This window comes from Crocodylus siamensis, chromosome 15 (assembly GCF_052110815.1).
Source record: "Crocodylus siamensis isolate JL-2025a chromosome 15, ASM5211081v1, whole genome shotgun sequence".
Lineage (NCBI taxonomy): Eukaryota > Metazoa > Chordata > Crocodylia > Crocodylidae > Crocodylus > Crocodylus siamensis.
In genome coordinates this window covers 54,605,113-54,627,080 of record NC_143409.1, presented here as the reverse complement: position 1 = coordinate 54,627,080, position 21,968 = coordinate 54,605,113, and the positions used below count along the sequence as shown (strand labels likewise).

The window sequence follows — 21,968 nt, the reverse complement described above, 5'->3', positions numbered from 1 at the left end:
CAGTCAACTTGCTGGGTGCACCTAGCCCCAGGCATCTTCCTATTGCAGAGATCCTTTCCCATTTATTTCTGACTGTCTTCATGCCACCAAGACCCACCCCTGCCCTTGCACTAGGACTGCACCCTGGCCCTCAGAGTAGAGCAGGCCCAAAAGCAGAGCTTGAATTCCCCCTGCATGGTCCTTCCCAGGTAGGAAGGAGAACAGGTGGTGGGTGCTCCCCCCAGCCCCGTAAGCAGGGGTTAGCATGGCTGGGCCCAGAGCCTGGTTGAAGGACGGAGCTGGGCCTGTCTTACCAGCCTCCCTGCAATAGGAGGTGCTCTGCAGACCAGAGAAGCAGGAAGCTGCATGGAGTCCATGCAGAGGGGAGGGGGGAAATGCCAAGGAGGAAGTGATGTCACTACCTCTGGTGAATGACACAGCTAGCTCCTGTCCCCACACCATCACCTTTTGGCCTGGGGATAGAAGCCAGGCTCCTTACTGCAGCCACCTGGCTGACCACCCTCTGGCCCCGTTGAGGGGATGGCAGAGTCCCGTGGCCCAGCCTATCTTTAACAGAGCCTGCAAAGAAGCCCACACCCTTTTCAACAGGTGGTCAGAAAACCTGTGATCTGATGACCATCATGCCCAACCCCCCCAACTGTCCTTGCAGTCAAAGGGAACGCTGAGGAAGGCCAGACCCCCAAAACCGAGCCTGGCATGGGAAGAAATGTGTGCCCAATGCAGAGAAGTGCGGCCCCAGCATGTCAGCAAAGGCATTTGGGATAAAAGTACCCCTCCTGGAAGGGAGGCAGCTGGTGAACAGCCCTGTCAAACACTATACAGGTGGGGGGACCCTGATGGGGAAGAAACATAAGACGCAAGAGCCCACAGCTGCTGCTAGAAGTGCCAGGAGATGCAGAACCAGGATTCCTGGGTTGTTGTCTCCTCCCTAGAAGACAGGGGATGGGGGCAACCCAGCAGCTAGGACCGTAACCCCCGAGGCAGCACTTTGAGGGACAGAGACACCCCAGAGGCCCCATCAACTCGAATAATATTTTCTTTATTTACATGTTAAAGAATCGAAAGGTTGGAAACATACAGTCAGATGAAAACACGGCCCTAAAGGTCTAGTACAGGGTGGGAGCAGGGGAGGAATAGGGGTGGGGGAAAGAAAAAAAAACAAGTAGAAAAAAAAAAAATTATACAGTCAACATAAAAAACAGATGCCCCCTTCCCCGTCCCCTCCCCCCCGCAATAAGGAACATGCTGCCTTGATTGTGCATTCGGGGGCTATGTACAACACACAGTCCGAGAAGCCGGGCGGGAGGGGGCCTATCTCCACAGGGCCCCGCGCCAGCACAAACGCAGTTAAAATAAATTAAAACCTCCACAAAACGAGGGAATGAGGACACTGCTGGCTCCCCTGCCCCCAGCACTTGGGGAGGGGGGGGGAGGGGGAGGGTAAGATGCCCGTGATGGTGATAGCGGGTGGGCTCGAGTCTGTGTCCCAGGGGGTCCAGAAAGGGCGAGGCACCTGCGTGGCGTCCGTCTGTCAGTCCAGCTGCCCCAAGAGCAAATCCAAACTTTTGAGACTTTCAAACCATTTTTTCTCATTAAAAAAAAGAAAAAAAACAAAACAAACAAACCTTTTCACCTGGGAAAGGAGCTTTCCCGCAAGTCAGGAAATAAACTTAAAACAACAAACAATAAAACCTGCCGGGGTAGGAGCTGCGCCCCAGGGCCCGCTCCCCCAACGGGGGAAAGGCAAGCCATGCCGGAGGGGGGGCAGAGCGGGAGCGCAGCTCGTGCTGGTAAACCCCCAGAAGCCTCTGAACTGTAAACATCGGGGCAGCCCCCTAGTCCGTGCGGGGTGGGGTGGGGGGTCCTCAGCAGGCCTTCCCCGGCCCCCGGGGGTGCCGCCTGCCAGGTGGAGGCCCTCAGTACGGTTCACAGGGTCCGGTCCCGCAGAGCCTCTTCCGAACCTGCTTGTGCTCCACCCGGCTGTGATACTGCCGCTGCGCTCACAGCCACTGCCGCGCGGGCCAGCCTAGCCAGAGTCCGAGTCACTGGTGTCCGAAGACGAGGAGCTGGAGCTGCTGCTGCTGGAATCCGAGCTGGAGCTGCTGGCACTGAGCCGCGACACTGCCACCTGCTGGGCAGACTCTGGCTTCTCGTTGGCTGCGGGGGGAGGATGGGGAGGACCGTGAACTGGAACAAGGGGCTGGGCTCAGGTCACTCCCCACGCCCCCCAAGGCAGCCCAACCACCCACACTTACCCTTCTTAGGAGGCTTCTTGGCAGAGTTGAGTTGGCCGCTCACATCCTGCAGCCGCTTCTCCAGCTCTCGTTTCTTCTCCAGCGCCAGCTCCTCCTTCGTCTTTCCCACCGGCTTCTTCATGGCTGCAAAGGGGGGAGGCATTTAGAGACCTGTTCCCCCACCGCTTGGCTGCCTCACAGTCGCACCCAACCCTCAGCACCGGTTCCAGGTCCCCCAGCTGGCCTTGGGACAAGGTGCCCACCCCAGGTGCCACCCACCTCCCCACAATGCACTCACTCTCGCTGTAGGGCTTGCGCGGCTTCTTGCGCAGGCAGGACAGCACATAGCGCTCCAGCTCACGCAGCGTTGAAGGTTTGAGAGTCTCAAAGTCAATCTCAATCTCCTCAGGGTTGGAGTCACGCAATGAGGGCTCCCGTGACTGGATGATGTGTACCACGCGCCCCAGCTTCTCGCCCGGCAGCTTGTTGATGTCCAGGCTGAGCTGGCGCTTCTCGTCGTAAGTCATGGGTTTGCTCTCCTCCTCCTCCTCCGAGTCATACAGTGACAGGGGTGCTGGGAGCCCCGTCTTCGATGCCTTCTTAGAGTTCCTGTTCGGTGAGGACAGAAGAGGTCATTTGCTGCCATTGACCAGTACTGCTGGGCCCCTGGGGCCAAGAGATTGCCCCAAGGGGTCAGCCAGGACTCAGCTAGGAGGCTGCTGCACAGCAGAGCAATCCTGGTCAGCACAAGTGCCCCCCCCCCTTTGACAGGCAGTGCCTCAGAAGGGCTACGTGCTCCTTTACAGGCATCCACACACCCACTCCAGCCACAGGGGCAAGTCCCTGGGGTTGCCTTAAGCTCAAGACCCACTGCTCCCACAAGAGGGGCCTGTTGCCCCCATGGGTGCTCCCAGGACAGCGGTTGCAGGCGGGCAGCCATCAGACATCATTTGGCTTGTCAACACAAGGTCTTCGCCACAGTCGATCCGACGGGGAAAGGAGTCATCACACAGCTGCTCATGCCCGCCAGGCTAGACATGGAAACCCCCTGCTCCTTCCCCTCTGCCCACTCACTTGGAGCTGCCACTGCTGCTGGCACCACTGGCCCCTCCACCGCCCCCTGCCTTCTTGGCCTTCTTGAGCTGGGCCTGGCGGGCTCGTGCCTCATCATCCCCTGCCCGGCCCTTGTGCTTCTCAGACTTCTTTTTCTTTTTCTTCTCCCGTTTCTTCTTGGGCTTGGAGACAGGGCCCTGCGACAGGGCGGCTAGCTGCTCATGCACAGCCCGCAGCTGGAAGAAAAGAAAAAGATGCTGGTTACAGGAGGGGCTCAGACCGCGGGAGGGGTAGCTAATGCTGGATTCCAGCCATGTCTATATGGGTTCAGCTTGTTCTGCCACCCTCAAACCCCATGCTGCTCCATGAAGCCTCATAGACAGCCACATGACACTGCAGGCATGAGCCAGCACTGCCAGATGAGCTGGGGAGGCAGCTATGCTGCCTCTGCTTGAGGAGACAGCTGCCCAGGGTAGGCACTGTAGATGGCCAGTCACCCAGCCCCATGAGGGCTTCAGGTAGCAATTGGCCACTCTAAGGCAGGGGCAGGCAATTATTTTGGGCAGCGGGCCTGCTTACTGAGTCTTGTCAAGCCATCAAAGGCCGCATGACAGGCAGCCAGGGGCAGATAAATATTAATTTTCTAAATTTTAGGGGCCCCATGGGTCAGATAGAAAGGCCTAGCAGGTCACATCCAGCCCGCAGGCTGCATTTCGCCCACCCCTGCCTAAGGGAAGGAAGATGTCAGGGGGAGGACACAAGACCCTAAACACCCACCTACTGCCCCACAGCAGGAAGGGAGCCCAAGGCAAAGATGACAAGTCAGCCAAACCCTGGGAGGCAGAGAGGATCGGGGCTGAAGCACAGAACAGGACTGGAGAGGAGCTGAACGCTCCCCACAGGCGACACAGGGGGACGAGTCAGGGGCAAGACTGCATGCACTTCATGTTTTCCATGCTAGATCTTGGGCCCCAACAAGATGGGCAGGACCAACCTCACCTGCTCCTGTAGTTCAGCCAGCCGGTTGGCCCGCTCCTCCTCCGAATCAGAGCTCTCCTCACTCCCCGATGAGCTCTCGCTGCTGCTTTCGTCATCATCATCCTCCTCCTCCTCCTCATCGTCATCATCATCGTCGTCGTCATCACTGGAGGACTCATCTGAGGAAGACTTGGACAGAGTGCCAGACAGCGGAGCTGACACCGATGGGGGACTGGTGTCCTGTGGCTCGTCAGGCATCTTGGCATAGCTGAACTCGAAGACATCCTGAAGGAAGTGGGAAGGAAAGGGATAGGTTGGTACTGAGCAAAGCACAGCTGGCCCACCCAGGAGGAGAAACTGTACTGCACTGGCTTGGCCTGCCCCTGGCCCCACTCACCTGCAGCTTGCGAGCCATGGCCACCACATCGTGATCAGGGGGGTTGTACTTGTAGCAGTTGGAGAACATTAACCGGACGTCGCAAGCAAACTCCTGCGCGTCGTGGTAATCCCGATTCTCCATCTTCCGCTGCGCCAAAGATGGAACAGAGTGAGGCTGGGTTGCGGAAGAGATGCGTTCCCCCACCCCAGCTCCTCCCTCCCATGGGCTCCTGAGTTGCTGGACCTCTCAGTCCAAGGCACTAAACACGATGCTAGCATGCAACCATACAGCCTGCAAGTCAGAGATTCCTCTTCCAAGCCGACATCCCATTTGCAAGCAAGGCATCTGGGCTGTCCCCTAGAGAAGTGAGGCTCATGGGGCAGGCTCCAAGCTATATTTTCCTACTGCCTGGGTATCACATCCCACCCTTGGCCCCTACCTTGATGGTGCTGAGGTCCATGGGGTGCTTGATGATCTCGTGGTAGTCATGTAGCCCCAGGGCTGAGGCATCAACAGGCTTGTAGAAGGGCCAGGCATAGGCAGCATGCTTCTTGGACAGAAGCTCCTTGAGGATGCCATTGCAGTATTTGAGCTGCTCTGTCAGCTTGCCCTTCTTGGATGTCTGATGCTGCTGAGAGTCAGGCAAGTCCTTTTTGGGGGGCTTGATGGGGCGCCCACTCTCGCGCCGGGCAGGGATCTTGGCTGCCTTGGCTTCCAGCACAGCTGCCGAGGGGGAGGACTCCCCACTAGTGGCAATGATGGCAGTGGTGGTTGGGGTGGTGGTGTCTGCTTTCCGCTTCACACCTTTCTTCTGGGGGATGGGGGGGAATGACAAATGGGCAAGAGATGCGAGTTTCTGGCCGGCACCTCTGCATTCCCCACAAACCTCCCCCCCACCCCCGCCACTCACCTCCTTCCCACAGCCAGCTCCCCAGCCACACACCTGACCAGCACCAAGGAAGAGCTTACCTTGGCCACAGGCTGGGTGGGAGCAGGCACGGTTAGCACTGGCTGGGAGGTGGTGGAGTGTAGCGACTTGAGGAGTGGCGTGGAGATCACCGATGGATGGGGAATGTTGACAACAGTGGTGGGGATCTCAGGGCTCGGGGTGTAGACAGACGTGTGGGAGACGGAGGAGACAGCTGGCACCTGCTGGGCAGCAGTGACTCCGGCCGCCAAGAGAGCTGGGGTGAATGCATAAATCAGTTAGTACCATCGACCAACGTTCTGCCAACTTCCCATTACGTCTTAGCCCACAGATCTCTACACTCCATTCCCTCCCCAGACCCAAGAGAAGAACCCTAGGAGTCCTGACTCGCAGCCCTCATAGCACGCTTTTCAAGGTGACAGTCACCCCTACATTTTGGAGATGCACTTGCACCCACAATCCAGGCTGCTGCAACCTCCTAGCTCCCATTCCAGGGCACCACGCTGTTAGCCTCACTAAGAAAATAGCTAGTACCTGCCGCCCGGGAAGCCCCTTTCTTATGGCTGTTTTTGGCCACAGGGACCACTATCTCCAGTTCCTCGGGAGGCATCTGCGCCACCTTCTGCAAGAAAATCTTCTCCAGGGTCTGGGCCATCAGCACAATGTCATCTGTGGGCTGCAAGGGAACCAAGGGTGGGTTAGGAGGCCGGGAGGGACTGGAGTTCCCTCCAGTGCCGAGGGGGGCAGCTGCTGGGGAGAGGAAACTCTCACCTTGTTGTAGATGTAGCAGTTGGTGAACATGGTGTTGAAGTCCTGCATGCACTCTGCTGCCCCCCAATAGTAGGTGTTCTCCAGGCGCCGCTTGATCGTCCCCATGTCCATGGGCTGCTTGATAATCTTGTGATAATCCTGCCAACAGAGAAGAACATGGGGCAGGGCGGTCATTCACACAGCTTGAGCTCACCAGAGATCCTGCCACCCACCCCAGAACCCCCACTGCTCTCCCACCTCAGACAGGCCCCAGCCACCTGACCTGCCCAGTCAGAGCCCTGTCAAGCTCAGGCATTCCCATCATCACTACAACAGCCTTTGGCAGTAGCCCCCACAACCAGATGGCTCGCTTCATCTTTCCCCCACTTGACAAGACTCCTGGGTTCCCCAGGAACAGTTTACCCCAATGCAGAAAGAGGCAAGCATCTTGCAGAGAGCCAGCTGCATAAGAGGGCTACAAGAATTACATCCCAGGGAAGCAAACGCACAGGGGATCTCACTCATACAGATCTCATTCCCCACAGAAGTTGCCTGGGAAAAGACAGAGCATGGCAAGCTCAGAATTGCTTCCAAGGGTGCAGTCTCCACCCTGGGTGCTTGCAAAGCTCTGCTCCACATACAAGGAAACTCCCTGTGGCCTGAGAGGGAGCCCTAAGTGCCCAGGAGCAGAGATCAGCTCCGCAAATGGAAGCCTACGATACAGGGGCAGCTGCTGACCAGCTGGGGCTGTGGTCCCTGAAGTGTGCGACAGGTATCAGGGAGACTAGAGCTAATGTGAAGAGCAAACCTACATGGAATTTACCTCCGGGCTTTAACTCCTTGGGCGCCACAGGTGCACGGGGGGCTGGCGTTTAATATTGGGGTCACATGATGTCTTCTACAAATTCATGGATGGGAATCTGCAAAACGCATTCAGGGCACAAGAGATTAGGTGGGGAAGCGTCCAGGTTCTCTCTAAAGCGGCTGCATCACCTCATCCATACCTTTGTAGTGGGCATCAGGGAGGGGCAGCTCTGCCAAGGAAGCTCCCAGGACAAGCCAAGCAGGCCAAATACAGAGACAGGGAGAACCTTGGTTCTATCACAACAGAGCCAGCTAAGCCAACACCACGGGCCAGGAGAGGGCGGGACAGCACAGCCCAGGCACCTGCAGCTGCGTCTCTGTGGTAGAGACCCCAGAATGGGACAGCATTCTCCTTGGGACTCAAGCTGGAGGCCACATTGTAGATCAGACAGCACAAGCAGTGTTATGTGGTGTTTTGTCCTACACCCCCATACCTTTACACGCTATCTGGGGACAGACAGACAGACACGCACGCACACACACTCCCAGGAGATAGCACATGCCCCCACCCGGACCAGAAGGCTCATTACCGGCAGGCCCAGCTTGACGGCATCGACAGGCTGGCGGAACGGCCAGGCGAACTGGTGCTTCCACAGGGCCTTCATCACTACTTTGTGCAGATACTGAAGCTGGTTGGTTACCCTGCCTGGCTTCTTGGGGTTCGACACCTCCGGTGGGGGAGGGTTCACCTGGGGGGCCTGCAAGGCAGGCACTGATGCCATGGTGGGGCTCTCGAAGCCCTCGTAGAGCAGCGACGGCTTGCGGATCCGCTTGCCGGGGGTTGACTCCGTTGCCAGGCCCATGAGCCCAGTATTGCCCTCCCCCAGAATCCTGAAATGGGAGCAGAGACACTGTTAAAAGGGGTGGCTCCCGGACCAGAGCTGCTATCAGCGATGTCTCCGGACAAAGGTCCACAGAAAGAAGCAATGGAGGCCTCTGAACCTCCTTCAACATCTATCCTGGAAGACCTACAGCATGCCTGGAAGGCCCCTTTCCCCAAAGGAAAGCTGGCACGCACCAGAACACACAAGCTTACACCATCTATACACACTCCCAGGTACAGGCTGAAGCAGCAGCGCTCACCTTAAGGCACTAGAACCGCAATCCAAGAATAGGCAAGTAAAAGAAAGCACCTGGGATCAGGTTCCCATGGTATAGGTGAATTCTATCACGTGTATCCCCAGGGTGAGGCCATGAACTCCAGCTGCCCCAGTTAACTGGGCCCAGTGCAGAATCCTTCCTGTTGCTATGGAAGCACAAACCACACAAATTCCATGCCAACAGGCCAGACCCAAGAGATCTCTGTGTAACACCAATGCCAGGAGTAGCTGAGAACTTGTGCCTCTGGTTGAGAGCTGATGCTCTGGCACAGATCCAGCTGCAGTTTAAACAAAGGGCAGTCACTCAGAGTTGAGAAAAGCTGCATCCAGGGCCCAGCACTGGAGATGTAGAATATTCTCTCCAGGTCATTTTCCCATTCCCATGCTTCTGAGCGAAGGCTGGGCCCCCAGATCACAACAAGCTGTCTGGAAGTCCGGTGTATTTCTACCCAGCCCAGAAGGCCCCGTAAGACAGTCAAAGAACACATGCGGGTGGAGAACATCACCAGCGCTAGGATTCAAGCAACGCAACCCCCATCCCCACCACCTCTACCCACGCAGAGGGACAACAGAGGCCATGCTCACCATCAGGTTGCCATGGTGTCCAAGAATAACAGCTTTGGAATAACCAGGGGAACAGCTCTGAGCCCATATTACGTCACCCTAACATGGGAACCCTGAAGTCCCTTGGCTAAGGAGCTGGGTGGAGGAGGGACAGATTTGCACATCATGGTAAGAGCAACAAGTAAGGTATCAAAACAAGGATGGAGATATTGAGAACCCTATTAAAATTGGGAAAGCCCTACGTCATCAAGAAGCCCTATACTGCAACCTGATGAGAGGTAGAGGGGAAAACCCCTGTGAGTGCAAAAAGGGTAAAAAGCCTCCTGTAACCCACATACCGCCAACAGGAGGAAAAAACCCAGAAGACGCTTTCAGAGCACTCACCCCACAACCTCTCTCTAAGCAGCCACAGATTGCCTCTGGGGCAAGCAGAAGAGGGCTCTTCTCTCACCCAACCGATTCAGACATCCTGCCTGCCCTGGCGGTCCGCACCTCTGGGTGGTCTCCCAGCCACTGCCATCATGTCAGGGCTATGCAACTGTCTGCATCTCCTTTCAGGCATCAGTCATGGGCACAATGAGGCCATCTGTGCATGTGTGGGGGGGAGCAGGGGGGAACAGGCAGCTGAGGACACACATCTCAAATACCAATGATGCCATGCAGGGAAGGACAGCAGGAACTGAGCAGGCCAAGCCTGCCAGGAAGGAAACTCCCATGCTGTCACAGGGCATGGGAGGCGTCACTTTCCTTTTCATACTCAGCCAGGGGGCTTGGTTGTGGGGCACACAAAGGTCAACCCATCCAAAGGAGGTACCTGACTGAGCTACCTTCCAACACTGAAACCAACAGGGCAGCACCCTCCAATAGCACAAACCAGCCACCCTGGGGCCTGGAAAAAAGTGAGTAGGACGTGGGCAGCTCCCATTGACACAAAGCCACTGGAGGAAAAAAAACAAAAAAAACCAAGACAGTGGGAGAGATCTGCCCCCCAAGGATTGAGACCAATGTCCTTACAGATGCAAGGGCTTGAGTTGGGCTCAGCACTGGGTCCCTAAGGAGTCCTCACCTGAAAATCAGAACTCAGCAGCGCCTTGCCTGAGCCAGCAAGCTAATAAGGGGACCAGGGCAAGGAGGCAATCAGACTACATCGTCTTATCTGGCCCTTCTGGACTGTGACTCTGCAGGCTCTGGTACCCAGAAGCTACATCCCTGTTCCCCCAGAGAGCAATCCAGGGACAAGCCAAAAGGCTGGCCACATGTACACAGGGCTGATAGATACATGCCTGACTCACCCATCACAGCAGCCCTCCACCCTCAGCCACAAGCCTGGGCACACAAGCTCTCCCCACCCAAGCCAGGGCCGGCCCCACTCCTGTGCAGCTGCCATAAAGCAGGACTGCAGTAACGTGGAGCCTCTCCTTCAGGGTGGGTAGGCCCCCTGCCGAACCAGCTGGGACAGACTCCCCAAGCACAATCCCAACTGCTCCAATACACACCAGGTCATGGCACCAAGAGTATGATGACTAGGCCAGCCCCCAAACTGAGTTTAAGGCACAGAAACAACTGAAAATCAAGTCATCCACCACATGGAAACACAACACTGTGAGGCACATGGCACTGGTCCCCTTACCAAGGCAATAGGAGGCACCAGCACCCCACTTCATGCGCGTCAGAGGACCCCTACAAGAACTGGTGCAAGACAGTAGGGTTAAACAGCAAGAGCCCCATCACCCATGCCACTGGCAGGGCCCACTTGGTGCTGGATGAGTGGCAGGTCCCCTGCTGGGGCAGGCTAGGCCAAAGCAATGCATCAGTGGGGTAGCCCCTGCTTCACGAACCCTCTGCATCTGGATCGAGGGTTTTGGACTCAAAGCGCAAACCAGTGAGTCTCCCCATCCATTGTGCGGGCAATAACATTTCAGAAAGAATACCAAAATCATCCTCCTTGTTGGCCATGTAATTGCAATATACAGGTGCAACACACATAGGCTCCAGGCCCAGCAAATCCCATGCATGCCCCCCCAGTGAGCACACCCCAGTACCCAACAACCCCCACCCCAGGCTCCCCCCAAGACGCATTCAGCCCCCCCGGAGAAGCGCAGGTACCTACTTGTTCTGGGGATTCACATTCTGCAACATGCCGGCTGCCACTGCTGCTTTCCAGGGTCGCTCTCCCAACAGGCCACCTCCTCCTCCTCCTGCTTCAGGGTTGTCGGAGCCCCCCACTTTGCCCAGGATGCAGGGGGCAGGCTGGGGTGGGGGGTGCTCAGGAGCGCATGCTTATGGAGTACACCTGGGGGAACCGGGCATTGCCCCCTCCCCGCCTCCAAGGAGCAGGCTGCAGCAGGCCCGGGGGTGGGGTGGGGAGGGGGACCGAGCTGCCACCCCCTCCCCTTCCCAGTCAGGGGTGGGAGGCGTCAGGCTAGGGACAGCCCGGGGGCTGGGCCCAGGCCCGGCGGCGGCAGCAGAGGCGGCAGGCAGGAGGCTCCAGCTGTGCGAGCGGCGGCAGCAGCGGGGCGAGTTCAGCACCATCCAGCGCAGGGGCTGAATGGGAACGACGAAAATGGCGGCGGAAGGAGAGGGGAGGGGGGCCCTCTTCAGCGTCCCGCCGGGCCCCCAGTCCTAGCGGGATCCGGTCAATATAAGGCTCGCCGCAGTCCTCGGAGCCTGCTCGGTGTGCAGAGGCGGCGGGGCGGGCCGATGCCCCCGGCCCGGGAGGCGGATGACACTGGATTGTACGGGGATCACCGGCCGGACTCCATCTTGGAGAAGAGGGGGCGGGAGGGGGCCTGAGGTACGGGGGCAGCAGTCGCTACGGAGGCCGGGGAGGGTCCAGCGAGCACGGCAGCGGAGCTGGAGGCCACCCGACGGAGGATGGATCCGGATTAAGTCCGCCCCCCCGCCCGCAACGGACCAGGCCTCGACCAGCTCCTTCCTCCGGTCCAGCGAAATGGCGCCTCTCGGCCTGCCTCCGGCCAGCCTTATATAGACACCAGCCGGGCGCCGATTGGCTGGGGGCGGCGCTGACATCACCCGGCCGCCGAGCCGGCGCTCATTGGGCGGAGGCTCGGGCAGTGCGGCGCCGCGATTGGCCGCGCCACGCGTCAATCGCGAGGAACGCCCCGCCCCCCCTCGCAACGGCGGGGCCCCCGGTGGCGCGCGCCGGCATTGGGCGGCGCTGCCATTAGTTGCGGCCTGATTGGCTGCCGGATCACGTGGCGCCCGATGGAGGGGGCGACGGTTGGAAGCGGCAGTTGGTTGTTGTTGTTAGGCTGCCCGCGGGGGAAGGGAGAGCGGGGAGGCGCCATTTTGTGCGGCGCTGGGGCAGAGCGCGGACAATGAGCCGCTGGTCCCGACGAGCGTCCCGCCGGCGCCTGCCCCCTGCCGTGCCCTGCAAACGCACGCAGCCGCCCCCCAAACTGGTGCCACCCGCCCCAAAACACCCGAGCCCCCCAAATCTAACACCCCCCTCTATTCACAGGCTGGGAGAGCCCCCCCAGAACCACAGACCGAGGAACAAGGCAACCCCCCCCAGTCCCGTCAGAAATCAAGCACCCCAGCCCCTAAGTTAACTGCCTGAGAGAACCACCCCCATGCAGCATGGTGTCAGCACCCCCTTACTCCCAGATCCCCACAGCTCACCCCACACCACGGGGCATTCATCCAACATCTTGTCAGGAAACAAACCACCAAAAAAAATATCCCCCCCACCCCAGGCCTGCCCCCCATGACAGCGGGAGAGCAGGTAACTGCCCCGTCTCCGCACGCCAGCCCTATCCTGCGCAGGCCAAGCCCTCTCCAGGCTCGCCCGCGGCACAGACGTCAACAGTCCTGCCCCCTCCGGCCCCATCTCACCCCCGAAACCCGCGCGCCCTGTCGCACGGGTGCCCCGTGCCGACCCCTCTCGCCCGCAGGGCCCACACGCCCAATTCCCCCGAAACATGTGAACCTGCTGAGATGCCCAACCCCCCCAAAACGTCCAACCTCACCCAAACTCCTGGCAAAAGCAAGCCCCCCCGGCCGCCCTTGCAGGCAGCAGTAGCAGCACCCCGTCCCCATCTCCCCGCTGTCTCGACGTCTCCCACCTCGCGGTCCCAGCACGCCTCGCATGCCGCCCGCAGCATGGGGAGCCTCTCGGGCCTGGAGCCTGCTGCCCCAAAACACACCCAACCCGCCCTGGCCCTGACGAGGGGCAGCATCCTGCTTCGAGGGGGCAGTTGTTCCCACCACCTCGAAGCAAACAGCAGAGGCAAGCAGCCCCGGGAGCCCCCCCATGTCAAAGCACACGCCGTTGCCCAGAGAGAAGGAGACTGCCAGAGTTAAAGGGTTTCGGCCTAGAAAGAGGCCGTGTCTTTCCCCCCTGTTGTCCGGCTGTCTCCAAGGTGCAGGCTGCCGCCATCTTGGGTGCTCCCCCCCACGCACCCTTTAATAAAGGCAGCAAATCTCCTCCCGAAACTCTCCGGAGGGCGGGGAAACAGGAACGATTACGGGGTAACTGGAGGGGAGGAGGGGGCACTGGCGCATGCTGGTTTTCACCCTGCTTTCCCCCCATGAGCTGCCCAGCCCCCGCACCCCCCTCGCCGCTCATCCCCTCTGCCTGGGAGAGACAGCCCAGTCCGAAGCCCGGGGTGCAGGGGACGCTCCTCCGGCCCACGCCCCGACAGAGGCCCAGGGCGCGGCACAGAGGGATAGCGCGGCCGTGTCAGACATGGAGGAAGGGGGTGGCGCGCTCCGTTCGCGCGCACTGCGGCGGATCACGCCCTGTGGCTCTGTCTGCCGCGGCCATTTTGCTGTGAAAGCTCTCGCCAGCCCGAGTGCCGGCTCCTCGGGCCCAAAACCGCCCCAAACCCATCGGGCGATGCCCCCACCCCCGGCGCCCTTCCCCCCATGCGGGGGGAGCAGGAGCCAGCGAGGCACATGAGTCACTCGGCCCCGTCCGGCTTCGTGGTCCCACCCCCGCTGCGGGGCAGGCCCCCTCCCGCAGCCGTGACACAGCACTTTCCCGAAACGGGGTCCCCGCGGGGGAGGCCCAGAAACACGAGCGCTGGGTGTCTGCCGGCATGGGGGGCACGCCAGGGGCCTGGGGGTCAATGAGCCTCCGGGCTTACCCACATTTAGTGCCCCCTCCCCCTGCAAGCCGCAGGCAGCCAGACCCTCATACTTCCCTGGCTGCTTCCCCCGAACTGGGGTGACCTGACCCACATTCACGTTTCCACCCTCTTTCCAGCCAGCCCCAGCTCTCGCAGGCGGCGCCCTCCCGTTGCCCGGCTCTGACCCCCCTGCCCGAGCCCCTCAGGGCACCGCGAACACCCAAGGTCAACCCCGAGCCTGGGCCCAAGGTGAAACACCCCTCCGAGTAACTGCGCCCCACATCCAGGGACACGCTTACCCCCCAGCCCTGCCTCATCACACTCCTTCAATCGCCCCCACTTGATTCAAATAACCCCTCATCTGCTGCTGGTGGACTGATACCCCGCACGAGCCCCACTCCTGCCCTGCCATCTCCTGCCCCCCCGGGACTCCCACATCTCACCATCCCCCCCCACAGCTCCGCTCCCCTCCATCCCAGTACCCCCTCTCCACCCCCCAGCTGCCCCGTTATTGCAGACCGGCATGTTTTGCCCCTATAAACCCAGCCCCCGCAATAAACGATGCTAATTAAATCAAATAGGTTAACTGCCCCACACCCACCACAGCTGTTCTTAAAGGACCCCCCAGGCAGTAGCTAAAAAGGCTCTTAATAGGGTCACTTCCTCCCTAAGCCCCCCAAAATCTCTCCCCATCCTAAGATACACTAGTTCATACTAACTACCCCACGTCTGCCAATGCACCCCCAAGGCAACAGCTACAAAGGCACTTAATAGGGTCCTTCCTCCCCCCCAAAAAAAGTCCCCAATTCTAAAATATGCTAATTCGCACCAACTGCCCCAGACCTGCCATGGCTGCTCCCAATGCACCCCCCAAGGCACCAGCTACAAAGGCTCTTCACAGGGTCTCCCCCCCCCCCCCGCAAAAAAATCCACCTCCCTTTTTCTCGGGGGGGCACAAGATGGGAGCGCCCTAGAAAGCCACGTGAGGGACCTGCCCCTCTGCACCCGTCCATCAACGCTGTCCTCGGCCCCGATTGGATGGGGCCGCGGGGGCGGGGAAAAGCCAGTGATTGACAGCCGCGCCGCTCACGTGGCTGTCCCCCCCGCCCTTCTCCCCCCCACCCCCCCACCCCAAGGTCAAATGCAAAGGACTCACCTGCGGGCCCCCTCGGGCAGCGGGCGACCCCCATCCCGGCCCGCGGGCCTCGCGTCTCCACGCCGCCCGCCCCCCTAATCCGACGGGCAGCCCCGAAAACACCCCGTTTGGGGCAAAAAAACATCCCAGGGCAGAAAGGGAGCCATGAGCGACGTCACCCGCGCCCTCATTGGCTCCCCACCGTCACGTGACGCCCTGCTGCTTCCAAAAAATCCATGCTTCCCCCCCTCCTCCCTCCCCCCCGGGGGGGAGGGGCAGTTCCTTTTTCCTCCTGATTTGCCCCAGGAAGGATCCATGGGGGGCCGCTTGCCCCTGCTGCCGCCCGAAGCCCTGGGTTTTGCTTGGGGAAGGGAGGGAAGGAGGGGGGGTAGTTCCCCCTTGCCCCCCCCCCCGCTCTTGCATTGGGTTAATATCAGCATGGCTCCTGCCTAGCCCCAGGGGCTCCGTGCGCATGTGCGCGGGGGGTGGAGCATGCGCACTCAGATTCCGTTGCAGAGCACCCCCCCCCCCCGCCCCCGGGAGGGGTAAGGAATGGTGCAGTGTTAGCGCGGGGGGGGGGGTTGTGCAGTGCGTGGGAGAGCCTGGAGGGCAGTGCAATGCAGCGCAGGGCGAGGATATTATAATTGTCCCTATTTGATGGAAAGGCAGAGCTGAGGGGGATGCAGTGCGAGGCGGGGGTGTTGCAGTGACGGAGGGAGAGGTTTTTAGCCCGTGGGTGGCTGGGAGGGGCGGGTGCTGCAGCTCTGAGCCATGCTGCAGCAGGAGGGAGAGCTGAAATAGAAGCTCAAGAGCCGTGCCAAAGGCATGAATAAAGCAGTGGGCAGGTCTGCGGCGAGCACGCGCGCAAGAATGCAGGGCCAGAAATCCCACAGGCGCAGCAAGGAGGAGCAGGCCTTAAAATACTGTGATGCAGCATCATAGGCTGCAAGGCGTGGGGGGAGAGTAGGGGTGTAGAAGAGCAAGACCCAGCGGTTAGAAGGGGGAGAGTCAGGAAGCTAGAGATCAAGGCCTTGCCGGCAAGGTTTAGGAGGGGGGGAGTCAGGATGCTGAAGAACAAGCCCTGCTAGGCAGCTGTCAGCGCAGACAGCTAGGTTACAAAGCAGGAAGGCCGTGCTATGATGGGCAGCGGTGCAGGGCTCGTTACCACCCCGAGAGAAGGCTGCCTTTGCTCTCAGGTGTAGTGCAAATTAAAGTCCTGGGCTCCGCACCCATCAGATGCTCTGCAAAATGCAGTGACATAAAGCAAAGCCAAAACAAGGCTGACGCAAAAGGGCTTCCTGTCAGCCACACGGCTGCAAGAGAAAGGCTGAGCAGAACTATTTCCAGCCGCCGACTGCTGAGCGAGGGCTCCACTGGCCCCTCAGAGATCAGTGGAACAGCACTGGTGTTAGCCCAAGTCTGTGTTTTGCAGGCTCAGACCCATAGGCCCCGGTTCTGTAAATAATCTCTGCAAGGCCAAGTGCAGGGCAGAGCATCACACAGCACTGCTTCTCTGGGAGAGAATAGATATACTTTGGTTAGCCTGTAAGGTACATATGTAGTCTGCATTCTTCTCTTCTTTCTATCTATCTATATGGCTATATAGATAAAAAGATGTATTTGTATATAAATATATATTAGTAAAGGTTTATATATAAAAACATGTATAAAGATTTATACATTAATGAAGATACATGAATATATTTGTACATAAATCAAGATTCATATATTAATCTATCAATAAAGATTTAATATGTGAATTGATTTATATACAAATAAAGATGCATATACTAATCTTTACACATCAGTAAAGGTTCATATTTAAATATGTGTGTGTAAATATGCATAAATAATTATCAATAACTCTTTGGTTAGCCTAGAAAGTGCAGATCTATAGGCAGTCCTTCTAACGTGCAAATCTGTACATATATACATATGTATATATGCACAAATCTGTCTATTAGCACAAGTGTTCATGAGCTCACTTCCATCAGATACTGTGAAAGGACTGGAAATCAAATGCATGAGGAACTAGAGCACCTCTCTCTTGAGAAATAATGCCAAGCTATTGGCTCCCATGCACAGACCAGTGAAATAAAACAGCGGGGTCTACCTCAGCCAGTCCCCCTCCTCTCCCCCCAGCCATATCTAGACTGCAGGGCTTCTCATAGGCTGGATCCCAGTGGGCAAAAACATCTCCCGCAGAACTCCAGACCCTGGATTTCAGAACCAGCTCACCCTGCCCCCAAATTCGTGGCTCCTCTAGGAGCCCCGCAGGCCAGACAGCACAGTTCCACAGGCTACCTTGAAATAATGCAATAGGACAGTTTCTAGTTTAATGCCATATGCAACGTGCAATGAAAAAAAAGTGTTTAAATAACACAAGTACTAAGTAATGCAAGGGGCTGTTATGCATTGCAAAATGAATGCAGTTTCACATTTGAAAACAAGGCCCAATGCTCAAAGCACTGAGCCCTCACCCCTTCCTGAGCCTCGGGCCGAACAGGTTTAGGACCAAGCTTGGAAAAAAAAACAAGGAGCTTCAAAATACAAATAAATGCAGAAATATACCAAACCAAACCAGTTAGAGGCCATGGGGCCCTTTGCAAGATGTTTTACTCCCTCCTTAATGCTTCTAACATTTGATTTAACAATTAGAGTTCAACATTTGACTTCATGCACAAAAACAGCACAACCTCCCTCCCTTACTGCTGCCCCCGGCAGCAATCCTGAAAGAAGAACCTCATGCACTGAAGTGAGGTGGCAGCTCAACCCAGATGCTAATTGTTCAGGCCTCAAGTCTAAGAGTGCAGTGTTAAAACCTTTCACCTATCCTGAAATGCAGAAACTCTCCTGTGGGATTTCCCTATTGCCCCCCCACCCCATTATTCTCCTTCTCCTCCCCCAGGCTGTCCCAATTAGTTGACTGCTGTTTAATTCAAGTGTTAAACAGCTTTGTCAAGGCTAGTATAGACATGCCCCAAAGCTTTAAACGATGATGACTCAGGGATGGGACAGGAAGTCTGTGGATTTAAATGCTGTTTCTTCTAGTGGGATTATCCTAAAAGCTCCACTACAAGGCTTGGAGATGAATATTTCTGGTATCAGCAGCACCTCCCCATCACAAATCACAAGTCATGCCTCAAAAATAATAAGGCTGGTGTAAAAACCACAAGATTTGCATAACCAACGCAGGCTTTCCTTTTCTTTGCTTTCCTAGTGACCTGTTAGGGCATCGCAAGGTTCCCTGCAATCATTAGGATTAGCAAAAATAATAAACAAATAAAAGAGAGAGCTTCACTCAATGGCATGACTCCAGGAGCTAGGAATTTACTCCAAGCATCCCCACTAGTTCCATACAGCATCTGTGCCAGGACACAAGCCACAAATGTCTGTGTCTGCCCGACACTAGAGTCACAGATTTTGAAGCCAAAGGGAACCCTTATCTAGTTCAGTGATTCTCAGCCAGGACTGTGGGACCCTGTGAGATCCCTTTAAAGATGCTGCACAATATTAGTTGAAACACCAACAGACAATTCAGAAGATCAACCCAGAGATTTCAGAAAGGAATCCCCAGCGTCCAAAAGTATTCTGACCTGTTCTCATCTCTCTTTTGCAACAGAAAAATTAATTGCTCTAGCATTTATTTCATAGATTTCATAGACATTAGGGCTGGAAGGGACCTCGGGAGATCATCGAGTCCAGCCCCCTGCCCAAAGAGCAGGAAGTCAGCTGGGGTCATAGGATCCCAGCAAGATAAGCATCCAATTTACTCTTGAAGGTGTTCAGTGTAGGTGCTTGAACCACCTCCGCTGGCAGACTGTTCCAGACCTTGGGGGCTCGGACAGGAAAGAAATTCTTCCTTATGTCCAGCCTGAAACGGTCTTGCAGGAGTTTGTGACCGTTCGACCTCGTCACCCCGTGGGGCGCTCTGGTGAACAAACATTCCCCCAGATCCTGGTGGTCACCCCGATAAACTTATAGGTGGCCATCAGATCACCCCTGAGCCTGCGCTTTTCCAGGCTAAAGAGACCCATGGCTCTCAGCCTGTCATCGTAAAAACAAGTGAAAGTGAAGAGTTGAGCTGGCATTTTCTGAGAGGGTCGAAAGGCCCCTGCCATACATTACATATATTACGCAGTTAACTAGTTAATGGCACAAAACATTCGGACCGGCTGTCTGTGCAAAGTAACGATCATGCAATTAATTAATTGCACCAGTTAATTGCTTAACAAATTTAGACCAGCCACATGGGTAAAGTAATTATCGTGCAATTAACGGGTTAATCATGCAATACATTTAGACTGGCTGCACATGCAAAGTAATCATCATGCCATAAAAGTGTCCATCCAGCTATAAAAAGAGCTAACCAGCTACCAGGTTAGTGCTTGAAAATGTGTAACAACTTTATAGCTGGTTTCTATCCAGATTGCATTTGGGTGCATGACAGGGCCCTAAAGCATCTCTTCTCCAGAAATGAGCACCCTTAATTTATACACTTGGGTAGACGGAGAGTTCATCACATCTCAAACTACATACTGATGCTTAACCCCCTCCCCACCCATACTGTTAAAAAAAGGAAGTTCCTCCCAATTTCCGCTCTGGGTTCAGCTAACTTCCTTTTCCAGTTAGTGGAACTCTTTCTGGACCATCCAGAGAAGCATCTGCACATGTTTCAGCTCTACTACAGGCTTTCCCCAGCAGAGTACAGAACTCAGATTCTCCACGAGCAGCTCCCAGCACAACATGGCAGTAAGAGATATGCAATCAGAATCAGGAAGCCGCAAGAGGGAAATACTTCTGCAACCAGTTAGTCAATGATATGACTTGTTTTTCTTCTGAGACAGAAGTCCCTGATCTTCACAGGCCAGTGGGCAGAAATACCAAGCAGAATGCACTATGGTCAGCAACCGTGCTTGCTCTCTGAAAAGAACGAGGGTTATTTCCCCTACAGAAGAGAAGGCTGAGGGGGGATTTGACCACAGCCTTCCAATCGCTGAAGGGTGGTGACAGAGTGGATAGAGATGAGTTTCTCTCTGTGACCAAAGGGAACAGGATTAGGAATAACGGCCTCCAGATGCAGCAGGGGAAACTGAGGCTGGAGATGAGGAGGAGCTTTCTGATTATGAGGCCAGTGGAGCATTGGAACAGCCGGTCTAGCGATGTGGTGGAGTCTCCATCCTTGGCAACTTTCAAGGGCAGGTTAGACAGACGGGGTGGTTTAGTCAGGGGTGATTGTGCCCCGTGCAGGAGGCTAGGCTAGAGGTGACCTTGTGAGGTCCCTTCCAGCCCAACTTTTCCATGATAAACCTTTTCCTCAGCTTCCTGTAAGCCAGGGATTGCAGACCCCAATTCCAGGACTCTGAGCTGAAGCCCGAAGTGCTAATTTCATTGTTTAAGGTCTGGTTGATGTCACAGAGTCGTCTCTTCCAACCTCTGGTGTCACCCAAGCTGCAGAATTTCACCCAAATGCCCCTCTGTGGAGCATAGTGAGTTTCCTGAGACTGGCCATGTCTGGGACTATAAGCACTGACTAGGGCAAGGGAGCTCAGTCCAAGTGGCTCCCATGCAATCGGAAGTTCACTGGAGTGCAAGCCAAAGTTAAAGCCACGTCCAGAACAATAGGCTGAGATTTGAGACAAGATTGTTGTCAGGGCAAGCAGTTGATCCAGGCCAGGGGGTCCAGCACAGGAGCAGGAGCAAGAAGGAGGGTCCAAGCCAGGCATTCAGAGCACAGAGTCAGGGCCAGAGGCACAGCGTACGGAAGCTCGTGCCCCTCTGAACCAGTTAGTCTCTAAGGTGCCTGGTTGCTGACTACCTCTGTCCTCGCTATGGAGACACCTGCCATATTTAGTGTCTGATTTTATTTTCCCCAACTTTCATTTCTGCTTTTACCTCCTCCCGAACTTAGCCAGGGTCTCAACAGTTTCAGGACCAGACAGCTACTGAACCAAAGAGCTCTTTAGTTGCAGTGTGGACTGTATCATACCAGAGTTATCTCTTCCAGCCAAACTCTTCACGTCATCCTATAAAAAAATAAAAAGAATGATATCAAGTCAGTTCGAGCAGATCTGTTTTCCATAAGCTCATGTCAACTGGCATTAATGATTTTGCTGATTTCACCTCATTACTATTAATGAGTCTTACCTCACCCACAGCACGCTGATAGGCTAATGATTACCTGTTTTGTCCCTTTTCCCATTTGTAAATATTGACTTACTGGCTTTCTTCCAGTCCTCTGGGATTCCTTGGTACTCCAGCACTTAAAAGAAAGTCAGCCTTTCCAGTCCAGAGAGCACCTTGGCCAGCTCTTTTGCAACTCTTGTGTCTGCATTAGCTGGACCTGCTGATTGAAGAAAGCACCTGAGCTTTTAACATCCTCCCAATGTTATTGTTAGGATGGAAAGTGTCCATCCACATAGTCCCACCATTGTGTTGCATCATCTGGTTTTTCTCCTGAATACAGAACAGAAACATTTAGTGAATGTTTTCTTCCTTTTCTGTCTTACCGTTAACAAATTTCCACCAGTTTCACTTAACAATGAACCAATGCCATGGGTAGGATTCCTTCCCCCCTGCACCCTCCAACATACTTAAATAAAGCCCTTTTATAACTCTCCTTTCCTCTGCTGCCGATAGACTTCTTTTCTTGTCCTTTCCCTTCCCTTATCACTTTTCTACAAGTCTCTGCTTCTAACTTCAATTCACTGGTTTCCAATTGTATACATTTATGCCTTATAACTGCCACTTCCTTCTGCTTAGGGTGCCGTCTGTCTGTCTGTCTAATGAATGGCATTTCCAGTTCTGCAAAGCACAGCAAATTGTGCCTCACTAAAAGCGAGCAGGGGGTCTTATTGAATTCAGTGGACCTGCCAGCAGCATTGGGCTTACAC

General features: G+C 55.9%; 1 protein-coding gene across 5 annotated transcripts; it reads right to left on the bottom strand.

The window, feature by feature from the left end:
* Positions 1–1,018: 1,018 nt before the first annotated feature.
* BRD2 (bromodomain containing 2) lies at positions 1,019–15,334 on the bottom strand. 5 transcript variants are annotated; one of them, XM_090028707.1, is made up of 12 exons: positions 15,097–15,334; positions 7,717–8,017; positions 6,344–6,481; positions 6,107–6,248; positions 5,614–5,828; positions 5,084–5,455; positions 4,663–4,791; positions 4,287–4,550; positions 3,309–3,523; positions 2,533–2,843; positions 2,256–2,378; positions 1,019–2,157 (listed from the first exon to the last, which is right to left on the bottom strand). In XM_090028707.1, exons 2-12 carry the CDS (start codon positions 7,987–7,989, stop codon positions 2,027–2,029), a joined length of 2,313 nt encoding a protein of 770 aa, XP_089884833.1. In that variant the 5' UTR covers positions 7,990–8,017; positions 15,097–15,334; the 3' UTR covers positions 1,019–2,026. The 5 variants fall into 5 exon arrangements, with proteins under 5 accessions (XP_089884833.1, XP_089884832.1, XP_089884830.1 ...); XM_090028706.1 differs by lacking the exon at positions 15,097–15,334 and adding an exon at positions 10,961–12,274 and having other exon boundaries at positions 5,084–5,452; XM_090028704.1 differs by lacking the exon at positions 15,097–15,334 and adding an exon at positions 10,961–12,273.
* Between the last annotated feature and the right edge of the window lie 6,634 nt (positions 15,335–21,968).